Below are 18,723 nucleotides of genomic sequence, written 5' to 3'. Positions count from 1 at the left end.
GACCATGATTCCATTTATAAAGCCTGACTGTATGGATCAGTGGCCTACCTGCAGGTAGAGTATCCAGAGGGACACATATACCTGTCATCCTTCTGAGGAAGATACAGGCTGATAGCATTCCAAAGGAGCTAAAGACACGACAACATGGTAAGCCAGTTTGTCCATGCAGCCTCTTAAGTGCACTCACCCTTGAATATGACCAGTCATTGGGCCTTATTCGGGTTGTCGGGTGACTATGCAAAGCAGAGAGTCTACCGGAAGACAGCCTGTATCCTGTTGTCCTCAGCCCTGAGCACCCAATTACCAACCTCTGGTGAAAGACAACGATGATTGCTTACTCCATGCTGGCCCTGAACGAGTTTTCACAGAGATTCATTATCTATCTTCATTACTGGATCCTCTGGCTTTACGTCGGTTTATAGCAAGGTGAGACAAGCCATATGATCTCTTCTGCTACAGAGGCACCAACTTTCATGGAGGAGAGAGAGAGCTCAAGGAGCCACTGGAGACTCTTGAGCCATCATTGAGGCAACAACTGGCAGAACAAAGCATCAAATTCAGATTTATTCCAGCAACCCCTAACAACAGTAGAGACTTTGTATTTCTACACATTCATAAATATGAATTATACTATTATATTATTTGTTAATAGAGCAGTGTTTTCAGTTATGATTAGCAGACTATTAGTTTAACATACTCTGCGACATCTTTTTAAATCGTCAATCGTGAATTTTAGCACAAAATACAAGTAAACCTATAGGAAATAATAAGTTTAATTTGCAATATTTACCATTGAATTTATTGTAATCTTTCAATTCATTTATTGTTTACTGAGGTGATAACTATTTAAGGTATAATTTGTGTGTAACTTTAATTTGTGTGTGAATGTGTTACTTTTACTGTAGTTTTCAAATGGCTGTGTATAGTGTTGTCTTGAGCATTTTCAGGTCACAAAGATCTGGCTTTTTTGCATTGGAAAACACTAGTAAAGTGTCCTAATGAAAACACGACAAAGCCATTTGACTATCTTGTTCATAAGTGATGGTGTCAGGACTTTTTTTTTAATGACACACACACACACTTTCATTGATATGAATACTTGGTTTTGAGGAATGACCTCTATTTTGAACATGTGACATGCTTTTGCAGGTTATCAACAAGATTTTGCAGTTTGTACTAAAGGTGTCACCACGTCACAAAAAGGCTACTTGGCTACATATACTTGTCAGTACACAGATACTGAGTACAAGTTCTGTTTGCCATTTCTTGCAGGTCACGAATTTGGTGAGGAGTGGAGCTGGCTGGCTGCAGACGAGGAAGTAGGGCAATACAAACTTGTGCACATACACGTATATGAGAATGCATTCAGACCTGTAATTCTTAGACTTTTTCACACAGCTATAGATATTTTTATTTTTTTTCAATTCTCTATTTATGGTTTCATAATGACTGAGTCACCGTTAATACAAATGAGTTCCAGCTCTAATGCTGCTACTGTCTGTAATATGTTTCTATTTAGATTATTTGTCAGGATATTTTGTTATTATTGTCCCTGTTTGTCCTTATCTCCCTGTCTCTGTCTCTTTGTCTCTGTCGCTCTTTCTCCCCCTCCAGCTAACTGGTAGAATCTGGTTTTGGGTTCTTCCCGTTAGTCTCGTCCCACCCCTTGTCATGACATAACTTCTGTTGTGATTTGACACTATAATGAATAAAGATTGATTGGTTGATTGCTATAGCTGTCAATTTTAGTCCTTGAGTTCATAGCTACGTGCTTTATTTGTTAACTGCTATCAAGGAATATGACTCTCCTTTGTAGTATTAGTGAGAGAAGACGCCGCGAGATTTGTGGACTTCTACGTGGTGTCCGCTGATAATGTAGTGTGCTGGTCTGAACAGAAAATGCCAGGGCTGAATTTTTGTCCCAGTCCACCCCTGGTCTTACCATCATCCTGTGAAGACTTTGTGAATGATTTTAACTGTAAAATGAAAACCGTAATTGACGCAGTAGCTCCAACTAAAACCAGGAAAATAACTACGAAAAGGGTTGACCCATGTAAAAATAATCAAACCAAAGCTCTAAAAAGAGAATGCAGAATTGATGAGCGCAGATGGCGTAAAACAAAACTATAAATCCACCACAACATACTCACTGAAAAACTTAAAAACTACAACGAGGCACTTCGAAAATCACATCAAAAATATTTCTCAAACATGATAAACACCAACATTCACATTCCCAGACTGCTTTTTAGTACAATAGATTCCCTTTTAAATCCCACATCTAGCCACAGTATTGATATTCCAGCATCCAAATGTTAAGAGTTTGCTAGCTACTTCAGACTACTTCAAACTAAAAACCTATCTATTTAGTCTGGCTTTTATGTAGTGTCTAATGTGTCTAATAAAAATAAGAATGTCCAATAATTTTTGAAAATGTCTTAGCGCTGTATCACAGGCAAGTGGACTCAGTTGCCTATGATACAGGCTCAGTATTACAGGCTCAATATTTTATCCTGTTTTATTTTTATTGCTTGTTTATATCTTTTATTCTTTCTTTTATTCTTTTATCTTTTCATTTTATTGCAATTGCTGTGCATTAGTCTCTAAACCTGTTTTATACCATGTTTATTTCTTTTTCAATCACTCGTACAGCACTTTGGATTGCATTTTGATTCGTTTGAAAGGTGCAATATAAATAAAGTTTGATTGATTATGTAACATGATTATTTGCTACAATTGAAATTACTACCTGTTTACCTGAATGACTGTGTTTATAAGGTGCTAAATTGAGACAGCCTGTATTTGTCACATTGCTACTGACAGTGTAAGGGATCACTGAACTAGTGTACCAGAGCAACACTGGTCTATGTGGTTCATGTGACCTTGTTTATTGAAGTCAGCGCCATACTGGTGTTTCATTTATGATCATGCCCTGATCCCTTGTGGCTATCTGGTAGTATGACGTATATTCATGTAAATGATAAACCAGGTCAAGTCATTATTATTACTGGGAGGTAGTTATTATCTGTGATAACCACTAGAGTTGTCCCGATCCGATCACGTGATCGGAAATCGGGGCCGATCACGTGATTGCAGACTCGATCCGGACTCGGACGTTATGAGCCGATCAGGGATCGGATATATATATATATATATACATACATATATATATTTAAAGTCATTATTTTTATCAGTTTTTAATATATTGGCTATTGGTGATTAAACATAAATTCGAATAAAATTAGTATTTACTACCACCGCACCGCATCACATGACACACAGCCAGAGCCCTTTCTGCAAGAGACAGACAGCTCGCAGAAACACCGCATGCGCGCAGAGCACGCCTGTTTGTTTTGAAGCTGAAGCAGCCCTCTGCTATCATGTCTGTTGTGTGGAATTACTTCAGAGTGAACGAGGAGAACGATGCTATCGCAAACTGTTAGATTTGTCAAATGGGGATTTCGAGGGGTGGCAAGGACAAAGCTGCTTTTAACACCACTAACCTGATACGACACCTGAAAAATAAACACCCAGCGCAATACACACAGTTTACACAGGCAACCAAGCCTGAAAAACATACACGTTTTGAAGCCGGTAGAGGAGAAGAAGCATGAGAAATAGGAGTGTAGTGTAGTTTCAAAAAGCACAATACTGGCCTTACTTTAGTCACTTTCATTTAAATTTGTTTTATTTGTTCATTTGTTTTATTTTATATTTTAATGCCTGACTGGCATTTTAAGTTAAGCTGCTATATTTGTACTAGACTATATTGAGTCTGTGATATACTAGACTATTGAGTCTGTGATTGCACTAAGTTCTAATGTTGCACTAGTAGTTGTTCTACTTCTAATGTGAAGAATATTTTTTTGTACTGACTTAAGAATGTTCAAGCTGCCTACCTCCTATGTGCTCAGTTTACAACAGTACACGTGTTAAAATATAATAAAAGGGACATCCTGCACAATTTTCTTTTCTCTTCTTCATTTTTTATTGTTTTATAAAAGTATCGGATCGGGACTCGGTATCGGCAAGTCCTCAAAATCAAAGGACTCGGACTCGGACTCGGGGGCAAAAAAACCTGATCGGGACATCCCTAATAACCACACACCCATTGTATCTACTTGCCAACTCTGCAAGTGCATGTTTGAATAAATGCTTCATCTTGAGAGAAGTAGCTGAATCTCTCACCGTAAAATTAGGCCAGTTGTGCACAGCCAGATTCACCAAAGCTGTTGTTAATGGGGTCTGTATTGACTTGTCTACCTTGTGTCAGTGTTTTGTCATTTTTTTAAAAGAAGGTCCCTGTTCTATATTTCTGTATCAGTGTGAGTAGTGAACCCGATGCAACCAGTGTCACACAAGTTTTGGTCCTAGTGCTAGGAGTTAAAGCATTTATCAAACCTGCCTAGCCTACTAAAGAACGAGCATCACCAGTACAGTACCAAGCAACTACATTGGCTACTTTGTGCTAACGCAGTGGTTGTTTTTTGGCCAGTGCCCGCCAAATCCATTATTCATTTACCCTTACTGCTCCCATCAAATAAAATGTTAAATTGCCCTCAATGTTGTTGATTAAGCTGTTTACAATTAGGATTGTTACTTTTGCTATAATTTCTATTATTTATCATCATTATGATCTATTATCTGTTATTATTTATCATCATCATTATTAATTACCATTATTTATTATTTATCATTTTGTGTCTTTTTCGTTATTGTTGTTATTATTAACCCTCCTATTGTCTTCGGGTCTTTTTGACCTGCTTTCAAAAGTCAATATGTCAGAACTTTGGTTTTCTTCCATATAATTGCCTCAACCCTCGTACTGTCTTCCCATTTACTACGCACCTTTTGTCCCCTCAGGTCAAATTGACCCATTTTGACTGCTTATAAAGCATGAGGTATAAAATGATCACCAAATGTTTTTGTTTAAACTTTTTAGTGAACATATCTTACATATCTAACATATATTTTACACTTTTTTTTGTAATTTATGGTATGATAGACCTCATTTACATACAATTATACCTCATTTTTGAGTAAACAAAAGCAGAAATTCTAAATTATTTTCACTATGGTTATGATCACAGGCACACAAGTAGATGGAATATCACAGACTGGTATATATCAAAGCTTAGTCCGGATATTGTTTTGAAACCATTTAATTTTTTTCAATGGCAACAAAGAGTCACACCTGTTATCCTCCTCCAAATTGACCCGGTCTTGTTTGACTGTTTTATAAAGCATTAAGTATAAAATGATAACACAATTCTGTGTTACACCTTTAAGTCAACTAGTTTCCAACACATTACCACAAATTTTACATACATTTTTGTAAAGTATGGTATAATATACCTAATTTCCATGGAATTATACCTAATTTTTGAGTAAAAAAGCAGGAATTATAAATTATTTTGACTCTAGTAGGATCAGAGGCACATATGTTGACGCAGACTGGTATATGTCAAAGTTTAGTCAGGTTATTGTTTTGAAACCATTACATTTTTTTTAATGGCAGCAAATAGTCACACCTGTTGTCCTCCTCTCTCTGTAGGTAGATCAGAAGTTGTGATGAAATTAAATTTACACACATAGCTTTGAAGTTGTGTGTGTTTGTGCTTTGTGCGTGTGTGTGTGTGTGTGTGTGAGAGGTCATTGTGTGTGTGTGTGTGTGTATATGTGTGTGTGTTTGTGTGTAGCCCCATGTAGGTAGATCAGAAGTTGTGATGAAATTAGGTTTACACATATGTAGCGTTGAAGTTGTGTGTGTGTGTGTGTGAGTGAGTGTTAGAGGTCATTGTGTGTGTGTGTGTGTGTGTGTGTGTGTGTGTTCACTGTGCTACAGAGTGAAATGTAAAATGCCCCAAGGATGCTGTAAATTCAGTGTTTTGTTTATTGTTATCTTGTCCCCAATTGGAGGAAGGCCAAAGCCCAATGCAATGCAAGGCCCAATGTGTGTGTGTGTGTGTGCGCACATGTGTCCGTGTGTGTGTAGCCCCATGTAGGTAGATCAGAAGTTGTGATGAAATTAGATTTACACACATAGCTTTGAAGTTGTGTGTGTTTGTGTTTTGTGCGTGTGTGTGTGAGAGGTCATTGTGTGTGTGTGTGTGTGTATATGTGTGTGTGTTTGTGTGTAGCCCCATGTAGGTAGATCAGAAGTTGTGATGAAATTAGGTTTACACATATGTAGCGTTGAAGTTGTGTGTGTGAGTGAGTGAGTGTTAGAGGTCATTGTGTGTGTGTGTGTGTGTGTGTGTGTTCACTGTGCTGCAGAGTGAAATGTAAAATGCCCCAAGGATGCTGTAAATTCAGTGTTTTGTTTATTGTTATCTTGTCCCCAATTGGAGGAAGGCCAAAGCCCAATGCAATGCAATGCCCAATGTGTGTGTGTGTGCGCACATGTGTGCGTGTGTATGTAGCCCCATGTAGGTAGATCAGAAGTTGTGATGAAATTAGGTTTACACATCTGTAGCTTTGAAGTTGTCTGTGTGTGTGTGTGTGTGTGTGTGTGTGTGTGTGTGTGTGTGTGTGTGTGTGTGTGTGTGTGAGTGAGTGAGTGAGTGAGTGAGTGAGTGAGAGAGAGAGAGAGAGAGAAAATAGGGTAAATTAAGGTAAAAAAATTAAGGTAAAAATTAGGGTAAAATTAAGGTAAAAAAACCCTTAAAATTAAGGTAAAGAAAATAACATCTTTTTCAATAAGTAGCTGGAAGCTGGAGGAGCTGGAAGGTGATGAAGGTGAAGAAGGCCACGGGTCCAGACGGGATCAGCTCCAGGCTCCTCAAGTCCTGTGCAGACCAGCTGTGCAGGATTGTGGAGTATATCTTCAACATGAGCCTGAAGCTGGGAAAAGTGCCACTGCTGTGGAAAACCTCCTGCGTGGTACCAGTACCAAAGATCCCTCACCCTAAGGACTTCAACAGCTACAGACCAGTTGCTCTCACTTCACACCTGATGAAGACCCTGGAGCGGCTGGTCCTTGTCCATCTCCGCCCTCTGGTGGGTCCTTTTATGGACCCACTCCAGTTTGCCTACCAGCCTGGCATCGGAGTGGACGACGCCATCATCTTCCTCCTGGACAGATCACTGTCTCACCTGGAAAAGCCTGGAAGCACTGTGAGGATCATGTTCTTTGATTTCTCCAGTGCTTTCAACACCATACAGCCTGCGCTTTTGGGGGACAAGCTGGAGCTCACGGGGGTGGACCAACACCTCACGAACTGGATCCTCGATTACCTCACCAACCGGCCACAGTATGTGAGGACTCGGGACTGTGTGTCGGACACAGTCGTCTGCAGTACAGGGGCCCCACAGGGAACAGTCCTGGCCCCTTTCCTGTTCACCCTTTACACTGCTGATTTCTCCCACCAAACACCCCACAGCCATCTACAAAAGTTCTCTGACGACTCTGCTATCGTCGGCCTCATCAGGGACGGGGACGACAGAGCCTACAGAGAACTTATTCAGGACTTTGTGGACTGGTGCCAGCGGAACCACCTCCAGCTCAACGCCGGGAAGACCAAAGAGCTGGTGGTGGATTTCCGCAGGCGCAAACAACCCTGCACACAAGTGGACATCCTGGGAACAGACATTGAGATGGTGACGTCTTACAAGTACCTGGGAGTTCACCTGAACAATAAACTGGACTGGTCTGATCACACTGCAGCAACATACAAGAAAGGTCAGAGCAGACTCCATCTGCTGAGGAAGCTCAGGTCCTTTGGGGTGCAGGGGGCACTCCTGACTACTTTCTATGACTCTGTGGTGGCATCAGCCATTTTCTATGGAGTAGTCTGCTGGTGCAGCAGCATCTAGGCAGCAGATAGGAAGAGACTTGATAAACTTATCAAGAAGGCCAGCTCCATCCTGGGATGCCCTCTTGACCCAGTGCAGGTGGTGGGAGAGAGCAGGATGATGGACAAGCTGTCATCGCTGCTGGTGAAGGAGTCCCACCCCCTGCAGGTCACTATCACTGCACTGGTCAGCTCCTTCAGCGACAGGTTGATACATCCCAAGTGTGTGACGGAGAGGTATCGCAGGTCCTTCCTTCCTGCTGCTGTCAGACTATACAACCAGCACTGCTCCCAGTAGACCTCACATGTGCACTGTGCAATACTAAACTCTACACATATCCACACACTCTCTGGTTTGCACTAATTGGACAATTTTTTAATACCCATATTTATTATTTAATGTTTGTAAATAAAATACAAAACTGCTTATACTTACACTGTTCATATTATAAATACTATGTCATATTGTAAATACCAAGTTCATATTGTAAATACTATGTATATACGAGTTAATTCTATTTCTTATCTCTATTATATTGTTTATTTTTTACTTTTTATTATTGTTTAAGTGTGATACTGTCCTTTGGCTGCTGTGACTAAGGAATTTCCCCATTTGCGGGACAAATAAAGGATTTCTGATTCTGATTCTGATTCTGAACATTCAGGGCATATGCTCTTCAGTTTTTGGTTTGAAATCAACAAACCCTGACTTTCTGAAAAATATCAGAAATGTAGATATAATAATATTGAATGAAACTTGGAATCAAAACCAAAATCAATCTAACTGTCCAAACGATTATATAGAACTTGTTATACCCTTTGTAAAACACAAGCATATTAAGAATGGCAGAGATTCAGGTGGTTTACTCATATGGTACAAAGGAGAATATAAAGATTACATCTCACCAGTTAAAAAAGGTACAAATCACATTTGGATTAAAATTCACTCAAATATTCTAGAAAACAACAGAGATGTCTATCTGTGTGCAATATATATTCCACCCTTAAACTCCCCCTATTATGCAGAGGAGGTTTTTGAGGAACTCCAGAAGGAAATTTCCTTCTACCAAAGTTTAGGATCAATCTTAATATGTGCCGATCTTAATGCCAGAGAGCCAGACTTCATTAACTATGAAGGAAACAAACATATTTTCAAATGTCCCCCTTTGTACCAGACCTGCATAAACACACAAAGACAAAGCTATGATAACACGGTTAACAAAACTGGCAAACAGGTACTACAAATATGTAAATGTTTGGGTCTGTACATTGTTAATGGCAGAATCAGAGGAGACTCTCTGGGCAGACTCACACAATGCTCTGTGTTAGGTAACAGTGTTGTAGATTATGCCATTACTGACATTGAACCACAATATATAAATGCATTCACTGTATCACCACTACAGCCCTTTTCAGACCATAGCCAGATAAACTTATTTCTGAAAAAGTCATTGTCAACCACCATAAATCCAAATCCTGAGCCAAGGCTGTTTCCTCTACCGAGGAGATACAAGTGGACAGAGGAGAGCACTGCTGCCTATACCGCTGCGCTAGACTCTGCTCAAATTCACAACATGCTGGATATTTTTCTCAACACCCAATATCAGCCTGAAAGAGAAAATGTAAATCTGGCCACACATCACTTAAATACAATATTTATTCATTTGGCAAAAGAATCTAAATTAAAAATCTCACAAACTAAAAAATCAAACATGAAACAAAAAGAGCGTTGGTTTGATAAAGAATGTGCTGTATCCAGACAAAACCTGAGAAAACTGTCAAACAGAAAACAAAGGAACCCAAATGACCTATAAGGAAGGCTTGAATATGTCCAAGCCCTGAAAGAATACAAAAAACTCCTTCGTGTTAAAAAAAATGCAATATATGGAGGGAGAACTCAACAAAATTGAAAAAGCCATAAATGACAACACCTTTTGGAAATTATGGAAAAACATCAACAGAAACCCACGTACAGAGACCAACCCAACTCAAAATGGCAAAATCTGGAAAGATTACTTTGAAGACCTCTATAAAAATCCAGAGTGTCACGGTCTGAATCATAACCAAATTTTAACAATAGACAAACTAAAAGAACTAGAAAGGACAGTGAAGGACAACCAATGTGCCCTTGACTACCCCATCACCATTAAAGAAATACAGCACAAAATCAAAACCCTTAAAAATGGAAAAGCTTGCAGTATAAACAGCATTAACTCAGAGATGCTGAAACACAGTAACTTAAAACTCCAACTTGCCGTGCAAAAACACTTCAGCCTGGTGTTGGCCACTGGATATTACCCCAGTGTTTGGAATAAAGGTCTCATTTCTCCTGTATTTAAAAATGGAGACAGGTATAACCCCAGCAATTACAGGGGCATCTGTGTCAACAGCAACCTAAGTAAACTCTTCTGTAGCATCCTCAACTCTAGATTAATCACTTATCTCACTGAACATAATATTCTGTCTAGAAGCCAAATTGGCTTTTTACCCAAACATCAAACATCTGACCACATATACACTCTCCACACACTCATCCAACAGCATGTTCACAGAAAACACAAAGGAAAGATATTTGCATGTTTTGTAGATCTAAAAAAGGCTTTTTTGACACAATTTGGCACAATGGGTTATGTTTACAACTTCTCCAATATGGAATTGGGGGTAAAATTTATGATCTAATCAAATCCAAATATTCTGACAACCAGTGCAGTGTTAAAATTGGAAACAAAAGAACAGAGTTCTTCAAACAAGGAAAAGGAGTGCATCAGGGGTGCAACCTGTCTCCCACTCTGTTCAACATCTATATCAATAAATTGGCCACTCTTCTTGAACAGTCCTCAAGCCCAGGATTAGATCTACAAGGCAAAGAAATCAAATTCCTCATGTATACAGATGACCTGGTTCTACTGTCCCCAACAGAACAGGGCCTACAGCAGAACCTCTCTCTGCTGGAGACGTTCTGTCAAAACTGGGCAGTAGATATCAACCTTGACAAAACCAAAGTCATGGTATTCCAGAAAAAGGCCAGGTTACAGGAGTCCAAACATGTTTTCAGGGTAAGAGGGACCACACTTCAGCATACAATGGAATATAATTATCTGGGCATCATCATCAGTTCATCAGGCAGCCTGGACAAGGCAATACATTCCCTCACAGAAAAGGCACGCAGGGCCTACTATAGCATCAAAAGCTCACTATATAAATTCAATCCTCCAGTTACAATTTGGCTAAAACTATTTAACAGTGTAATAAAACCCATCCTTATGTATGGAAGTGAAGTGTGGGGCCCTCTAATGACCCAGAGGCACACCTCATGGGACACAACACCCACAGAGAAACTCAACCTTCAGTTCTGCAAGGAAATCCTCAAGGTCCACAGAAACTGTCCAAACCATGCATGTAGAGCAGAGCTGGGACACTTCCCTCTCTCTCTACACATGATCAAAAGGTCAAATAAGTTCCAGGTTCACTTAGCACAAGCTGATCCTGATTCCTATCACCACAGAGCTTTTCTCAGTAACAGCCTCTGTCCAGAGACAGACCCCCTGAGAAACACCAGAGAAACCTGCCACCTCAAAATCCAAGACCTCCAAACTCTCTTCAAAACTCACTTGCTATCTATAGACAAAGAGAATAAAAAGACTTACATTGACATTTGGAAGAATGAAATCAAATCCATCAATAAATTGGAATGCTATCGCTCACTGGATAGAGAGTATTCTCCAGCACAATATCTGGTCAGCATACATAACCCCAAACAAAGACGAACACTAACAATGTACAGACTCACCGACCATCAGCTACAGGTTGAAAAAGGTCGGCATAAGAAAGAATGGAAGCCCAGAGAATTAAGAGTCTGTAAACACTGCTCTTCAGGAGAAATAGAAACTGAGGCCCATTTTCTCCTCTCCTGCCCCCTGTACCAAACTGAGAGAGAGGTTTTCCTACAGCAGATAACTGCAGCAGATCCATCGTATCAGGGAAAAACATGTGATGAACTGTTAAAAGTCTGTCCGGGAGAAGATCCACAATTTATAAAGTTAGCTGCACAATATGTAACACTCTGCCATGAGACTAGAGAAACACACAAACGCACACACACATAGGGTATACAATATAAATGTATATATACTTTTTCTTTTCTTTCTTTTCTTTGTATATATTTGATTCTGTGAGTTGTATTTGTTTTGTTCATTGATTCTTGATGCTTTGGCAACATAGTTCTTGTAACATTCATGCCAATAAAGCAAATTTGAATTGAATTGAATTGAGAGAGAGAGAGAGAGGTCATTGTGTGTGTGTGTGTGTGTGTAGCCCCATGTAGGTAGATCAGAAGTTGTGATGACATTATGTTTACACATCTGTAGCTTTGAAGTTGTGTGTGTGTGTGAGAGTGAGTGAGTGAGTGAGTGAGTGAGTGAGTGAGTGAGTGAGTGAGTGAGTGAGTGAGTGAGAGAGAGAGAGAGAGAGAGAGAGAGAGAGAGAGAGAGAGAGAGAGAGAGAGAGAGAGAGAGTGTGAGTGTGAGTGTTAGAGGTCATTGTGTGTGTGTGTGTGTCCATGTAATTTTAACCCTCCTGTTGTCTTCGGGTCTTTTTGACCCGCTTTCAAAAGTCAATATGTCAGAACTTTCGTTTTCTTCCATATAATTGCCTTAAAATGACACGGATGGTTCCATACTATGCTCTTTGCAAGTAAAATTAATTGTGACTTTTTGTTTTTAATTATGTGTGTTTTATTAAAATTTATAGCATTTGTGGTCTTCCCAGGTCAATTTGACCTTGCCACATTTAGTAGTGCAATGGGTCACAATGTTGCGCTTTCCAGCACAATGAACACACACACACACACACACACACACACACACACACACACACACACACACACACACACACACACTGACCTCTAACTCTCACTCTTACATACACACACACAACTTCAAAGCTACAGATGTGTAAACCTAATTTCCTCACAACTTCTGATCTACCTACATGGGCCTACACACACACACACACACACACACACACACACACACACACACACACACACACAATGACCTCTAACACTCACTCTCTCTCACACACACACACAACTTCAAAGCTACAGATGTGTAAACATAATGTCATCACAACTTCTGATCTACTTACATGGGGCTACACACACACACACATGCACACGCACACACACGCGTGCGCACACACACACAGACAACTTCAAAGCTACAGATGTGTAAACCTAATTTCATCACAACTTCTGATCTACCTACAGAGAGAGGAGGACAACAGGTGTGACTATTTGCTGCCATTAAAACATTTTTAATGGTTTCAAAACAATATCCTGACTAAACTTTGACATATACCAGTCTGTGCATCAACATATGTGCCTCTGATGCTAATTAGCACAAATGTTGTGATGGCTGACCTGTATGCTCCGGTGGCTTTTTTGTAGAATTCTATTACCTGGACTTGTGTGTCAAGTTTCAAGTCAATTGGTCCGCTCAGTACGGCTCTGCCACAGCAGCGGAGCTGATTATGTAATTATCGTGGGAACTGCTCGGTCTCGTAACTCCAGCTGTTCGGCGGACTCAAAATGCAGCTGGTGGGGGTTGCCGGACGATGGAGCAAAACTGTACTGGAGCCAAAACGCAGCGGACATGCATCCAGTGGAATCTTTGGGTTATTCCCACCCACGGCCTGAATATATCTACAAAGTTTAATGATGATTGGACCAATGGTTAGTGAGCTATGGCCAATTAATTATTTATGATGTCATGTGCCACGCCCACTTGCACCAATAAATACGCCCCTTCACAATTTCAATAGCATCTTGCCCTTCGACTTGAACCCTAATAATAACAACAACAACAACAACAATAATAAACCAGCACAATTTCAAAAGGGTTCTGCCCCTCGGGCATGAAATTCTCAAAGCATGACCAGCTTTCTGCATACATTAGAGAGACAAAACATACCAGCATACTTTGATGCCAAAATGAGAACCTGCAATGCAAAATGTGTACAGGTTGGCAGGTCTCCTTAGTGAATAGGTTACTTCCATTACAAGGGGACCATTCAATAACTACTACATTCTGAGTTTTAAAAAAAAAAAAAAAATTTTTTGCCAAATGTTAATGGGCCCCCTTCAACATTGGATCATTTGTCTGCAAAAAGAAGCCACGGTCACAAGACTGTACATCCCTAAATAATTGGTGCACATTAAAAGGTCTTACCTTCCAATACATAAAGCTGACTGGGTCCGCTACAGTAGGCTGAACAATCTCCCTGCCAGGAAAGATCCCCCACGTCACAGCGTTTGGTTGCATGTCAGGGGCGTTGGTCAGGTTACGCCCCTGGACACAGAAATATGCATTAGTTAATGACGTAATGATCACATACACTCACAAACATGGAATTACGTGTGCTTTCTGTTTAAACTTACGTGCACATTAACAATGTGGTAGTTGACACGGGGCTCATACTTTTTCAGTACCTTGAGGAGAGCAGTCACATTTTCACTGGAGGTGAAGAACTCCAGATAGGCCTTGGATTTAAAACAAGAGGAATAAGGTAACGTACAAGACAAAAACAGCCCACTTGCTAAGCACTCCATCAAAAAGACAAAATCAAGGCAAGACCTTCTGAAAGACGTAGCCTCCTGCAGGTCCCCAGCCTACTATAGGGTCTGTCGAAGTTTTGCCATTGATGTTGGGCTGGGAGTTGATGGTGAGGACTCCTCGTCTGTTCACCTTCTCCAGCTCTTCTTTCATCAGGTTGGTCTCCGGGGCCAGAGGCTCATCATTCCATGGCAAACACATCACCTAGCAGAAAAGGATCAAGAGTAATGTGTAGAAAGATATCATTCGTGAACGTTGTAGAAACTAGGGCTGTACCAAATACCATTTATGGTGCTTATAAGCACCAGTGAGAATTACACGAGGGGTGGGATGAGATATCAAACTTTATTTGGCCATTATTTACTGTATTTGTTTATTCCTGTTTCAGTGGAGTCAATACAATGTCTCCTTTAAAATACTAGTTAAATACTAATAATGATGATTACCACTGACAACGGCAGAAGCTTCGAAGCATTTGGGTCAGCCCTAGTAGAAACACTATCACTGTTCCATCTCGTCTACCTTGTGTCCAATGCTGTTTGGTTGACCTGTAATGTAGCACGTGAAGACCTCAAATACACTCTCTTCATTCATCAGCTCCTGACCCCACATCTGCAGCAGTGCGTCTTTGGATGACTTGCTCTTCAGGTAGAACAGGTAGTAGTCGTTTAATTCACCAAAAGCTGGAGACGAGGAGTTCCCCCTGAAGCGGTCAACACCATTTAGTCATTTGACAGTGGGATTCACACCAATTCACATAACTCTCTGTATTAACCCAAACTAAGAAAGTAAAAATGTTGATAGTAATTTAACATTTATTCACTTAATAAAATGCATTAATGAGAAAATTGACATTCAAGTTTCATCATGTTAAATCTGTTCAGTATGACTGAGCTCACCATCTGCCGTTAGGAAACTCATCCCAGTCCTGGGTTCTGTAGATGTAGCTCTTTGGCCTGGATGCCCAAAAGATGGGTCGAACATCCTCTACCTTTCGCTTGGGATGGGCACTCACTGCCCAGGGAAGAGGCCGCCTGGAAGAAAATAAGATCTGAAACTCTGGGACATTTCAAATTAGAATGTTTCTTTAGTAGTTCTTTATTAGTTGTGTGAAGTTGTTAGCATAAACTTTTTCTTTATACAAAACTTGGTCATGTGAGTTTGTGTGTATGGAGTATTATGGTCACTGTACACAAATTGAGAACACAGTAGCAACCTCTAGAATTGAAATTTAATTATTTAAAAGTATCAAGTAAGTGTTAAGTAGCTCTATATTCCAACAGTAATCACTGTTGTGTTTGGTCAGTAACCCATGACATTCCTTCCAATATTTTTGCAGATAAAAGAAAAAATACATTTTTTGGTATCCCTGCCCACATCCAATAAGGACAGAACACACACACAAGAACACTTAGAACAGCTTTAAAGGGTGGTGCCCTGAGATGAATTGATGAAACTTCTGATCCTCGGCAAGACTATCTTAAAGTAACAAAGTGTCATTAAGTGAACCACAGTCGGCACTTTGAAGGCTTTAGAAGTATTAACCAAGTGAGCTAAGCATGATAATAGTGTTAGTAGTATTACTTGGAAAAAGTCTAAAGCAGGTCTGTAGGAATGACGGTATGCCATACCAATCGCTCTAAGAAAAAGGATTAGCGTCCATAATTTGTGCAAGATATCATGGGGGCTATGAGATAGATACCAGAGATATTGATACATATCGATTTCTGACAGTTACCAGTGCAAAACTCAAATTTTTATTGTAATAAAAACTGCTACAATAATGATTTTAAGGCATTGCTGCTAAATTACTTGGTGTCCCAGCGTAAGATATTTTAATTATCTCTGCAGATTTTGGGATCCATTAAGTTGTTAATGCTTGCTAAAAGGTATAGTAAAGTGGAAAAGAGCATTTAATATCAATTTGATCATTTTATTTGTGATTTAGCATAGACTTCCCATACTGTCGTATACAAACATGTGGAATGTGATTAGATATTAAATATATGTTATATAATTAAAAAGAATATGCAGATTTACGAGTTTAAAGCTTTGGAGGCATTTCTATGCTCTGCTAGGTCATCTGAAGCAGATTTGAACCGGGCACTGTTGACTCAGAGGGATTTAATGTTAAGAATATTAAGCAGACAGAGGGATTACTGACCTGGGGTCTTCTATCCACAGGCCCAGCTGTCGGAGCACCTCCATGGTGGCAACCTCTCGATTCAGTGTGTAGAAATGGAGCCCTGGTACCTTGCCACTGTTCATCAGCACACGGCACATCTCTACTGCCTGATGGATTCCGTAGTTACGGATGGCCGCATCATTGTCTTTGATGGGTTCGATGACTTTGGTTATCTCCTCTGGTACCTCGAGCTTCGACAGCTTGACGAGCTGACGCAGAGACTGGTAACCCTGACAATGAATAGTCATAAATTTAATAATAGTTATGAACATCTTCTTGGCCAAAGGCTCCCAAAGGCTCCAGCCTTTGGGAGGGACTTGGCCAATTGTTTATGGTGAGCACCAGATAGTTTCCTCTAGGAATGCACGATATGGATTTTTATCAGCTGATACAGATAGAGAATTTCCTGCTGGAATACCGATTAGAAAAACGATAATTTCCATTTTTGTATTTTAAAAAAGGAAGTCCCTAACCTGTAGTTTACGCAAACTTGAAAGTGAGAAAGGCTAAGATGCAGTGAGCAAAGATGGATCATCTATTTTTTTCCTATATTTTATCAATGCAAGACAAAACACAGACAGAACATAGACACATAGGGCGAGTTAATACACTACAATGATTATACAATGAATAGTGAATACAGGTCATTGACAAGTTTCTCTTTCAGGGTTATGTTAGCACTGTATGTTGTGTTGGTGTAATGGTGGTGTTTATATCCACGATTGTCTCTCATTTTGTTAGTACCCATTGATTTCTGGGATTCACCAATGTTTTCTTATTTTGGCTCTTCTATTTTTGAGTGGTTGAGAGCACTCTTACCAAGAAAAGAGAAAAAAATCCCATTTACACAGTCCACAATTTGTTTGTCCAATGCACGGAAACATAGGTTTTAAATTATAGAAACAAAAAAAACGCATAATATAATGAAATTTAGATTACAGGACTTTTAATGATTGGATGGTTTAATTCGTGGTTAAAAATACTATTGGCTAATTGATCCTAATTAAGACTATAAAGACCCTGGGATGTTTGCTTGTGTTTAGCACCTGAATCATAGCTTAACTACTGATACTAGCTGCTTTGGTAAACCAGGCCTTACACAGAGAGCACATTTTTAGAAATCACACCAATCTGTTTGATGAGACAGATGAATGGCTGCCGAGCTGTTCAGATTGCCACGAGTACTTCTTATGGATTTGTGCAATAACCTGGAGCCTTAACTTAGGGGAAACACAAGCCGGTCAAATCCCTGTCTCCACACCTCCAAGTACTCAGCGCACACACAGTTTTGGCTGCAGGATCATTTCAGAGAGAGATAGGAGACAGGTCAGGCATTTCAGTCCTCTTTGAGGTTTGTCCTTCAAAGAGTACTGAAAGGAATAATATCACTCATGCCCCAGTACATATCGTTCCTCTACAATGCTAACCAGCAGGTAGAGATTAAGAATGCTTTTTTTGCTGTGGTGCACCCTCTCAAGATCCATTCCCATTCTTCAACCTAAGGCTGCATGACTCTATTAACCTCCAAATAATATCAGATGCAAACTGCCATCTTCTGAATGTCGTGGCCCGTTGGACAGGGGGAGCACACAATAATGTTGTGCTGCAGAATAGTTCTGTGGGGATGCGTCTGGCTCAAGGAGTTGGTGGAGATGGGTGGCTGATTGGTAAGTGATTTGTAATTCTAAAAACCCCCATCCAGTTTCACTTTTATAAAACTCAAGTTCATAAAAATGTAACGTAGGTGACCAAGGTTATGCCCTCGTTCCATGGCTGATGACCCCCCTGGCAAATCCCCAGACGAGACAGGAGCGCTCTTACAACCACTGGCACGCGCACACTCGCTCCGTGGGAGAGCGCACAATTGGAGTGGGGAGGGCCAGGTGGATGCGCCTCGATACTGCAGGTGGAAAGCTCATATACAACCCGGAGAAAGCATGCTTAATAGCAATGGCCTGCTGTGTACAATATGGCAATGACTTGGAAACCACTTTCTTTTGATCTCTGCTGACATTGTTCTTCTTACTTCCCTTTTTAGGTGGCATCTCTCCAATCGCTGTGCCAGTGTCAGCTATGTGCACATGGCACAACACCTGCCCTTATTATTTTTTTTTTTTTAACATTCTTTTTATTT

The 18,723-nt window shown here is 40.2% G+C and overlaps 1 protein-coding gene across 6 annotated transcripts in view; it reads right to left on the bottom strand.

The window, feature by feature from the left end:
• mthfr (methylenetetrahydrofolate reductase (NAD(P)H)) overlaps positions 1 to 18,723 on the bottom strand; it is a 56,665-nt gene that overhangs the window by 6,580 nt on the left and 31,362 nt on the right. For all 6 annotated transcript variants that reach the window (XM_073470322.1, XM_073470321.1, XM_073470319.1 and 3 more), the window contains 6 exons: positions 16,569 to 16,819; positions 15,304 to 15,438; positions 14,927 to 15,107; positions 14,426 to 14,608; positions 14,230 to 14,331; positions 14,021 to 14,140 (listed from right to left, as the gene is read on the bottom strand). In XM_073470322.1, the coding sequence (XP_073326423.1) occupies positions 14,021 to 14,140; positions 14,230 to 14,331; positions 14,426 to 14,608; positions 14,927 to 15,107; positions 15,304 to 15,438; positions 16,569 to 16,819 (972 nt within the window). The remainder of the gene's footprint in view (positions 1 to 14,020; positions 14,141 to 14,229; positions 14,332 to 14,425; positions 14,609 to 14,926; positions 15,108 to 15,303; positions 15,439 to 16,568; positions 16,820 to 18,723) is intronic.

The sequence above is a fragment of the Pagrus major genome, chromosome 7 (assembly GCF_040436345.1).
Source record: "Pagrus major chromosome 7, Pma_NU_1.0".
NCBI classification, from domain to species: Eukaryota; Metazoa; Chordata; class Actinopteri; order Spariformes; family Sparidae; genus Pagrus; species Pagrus major.
The sequence above is the reverse complement of the archived record's forward strand: the minus strand, read 5'-3'. Positions and strand labels throughout refer to the sequence as shown.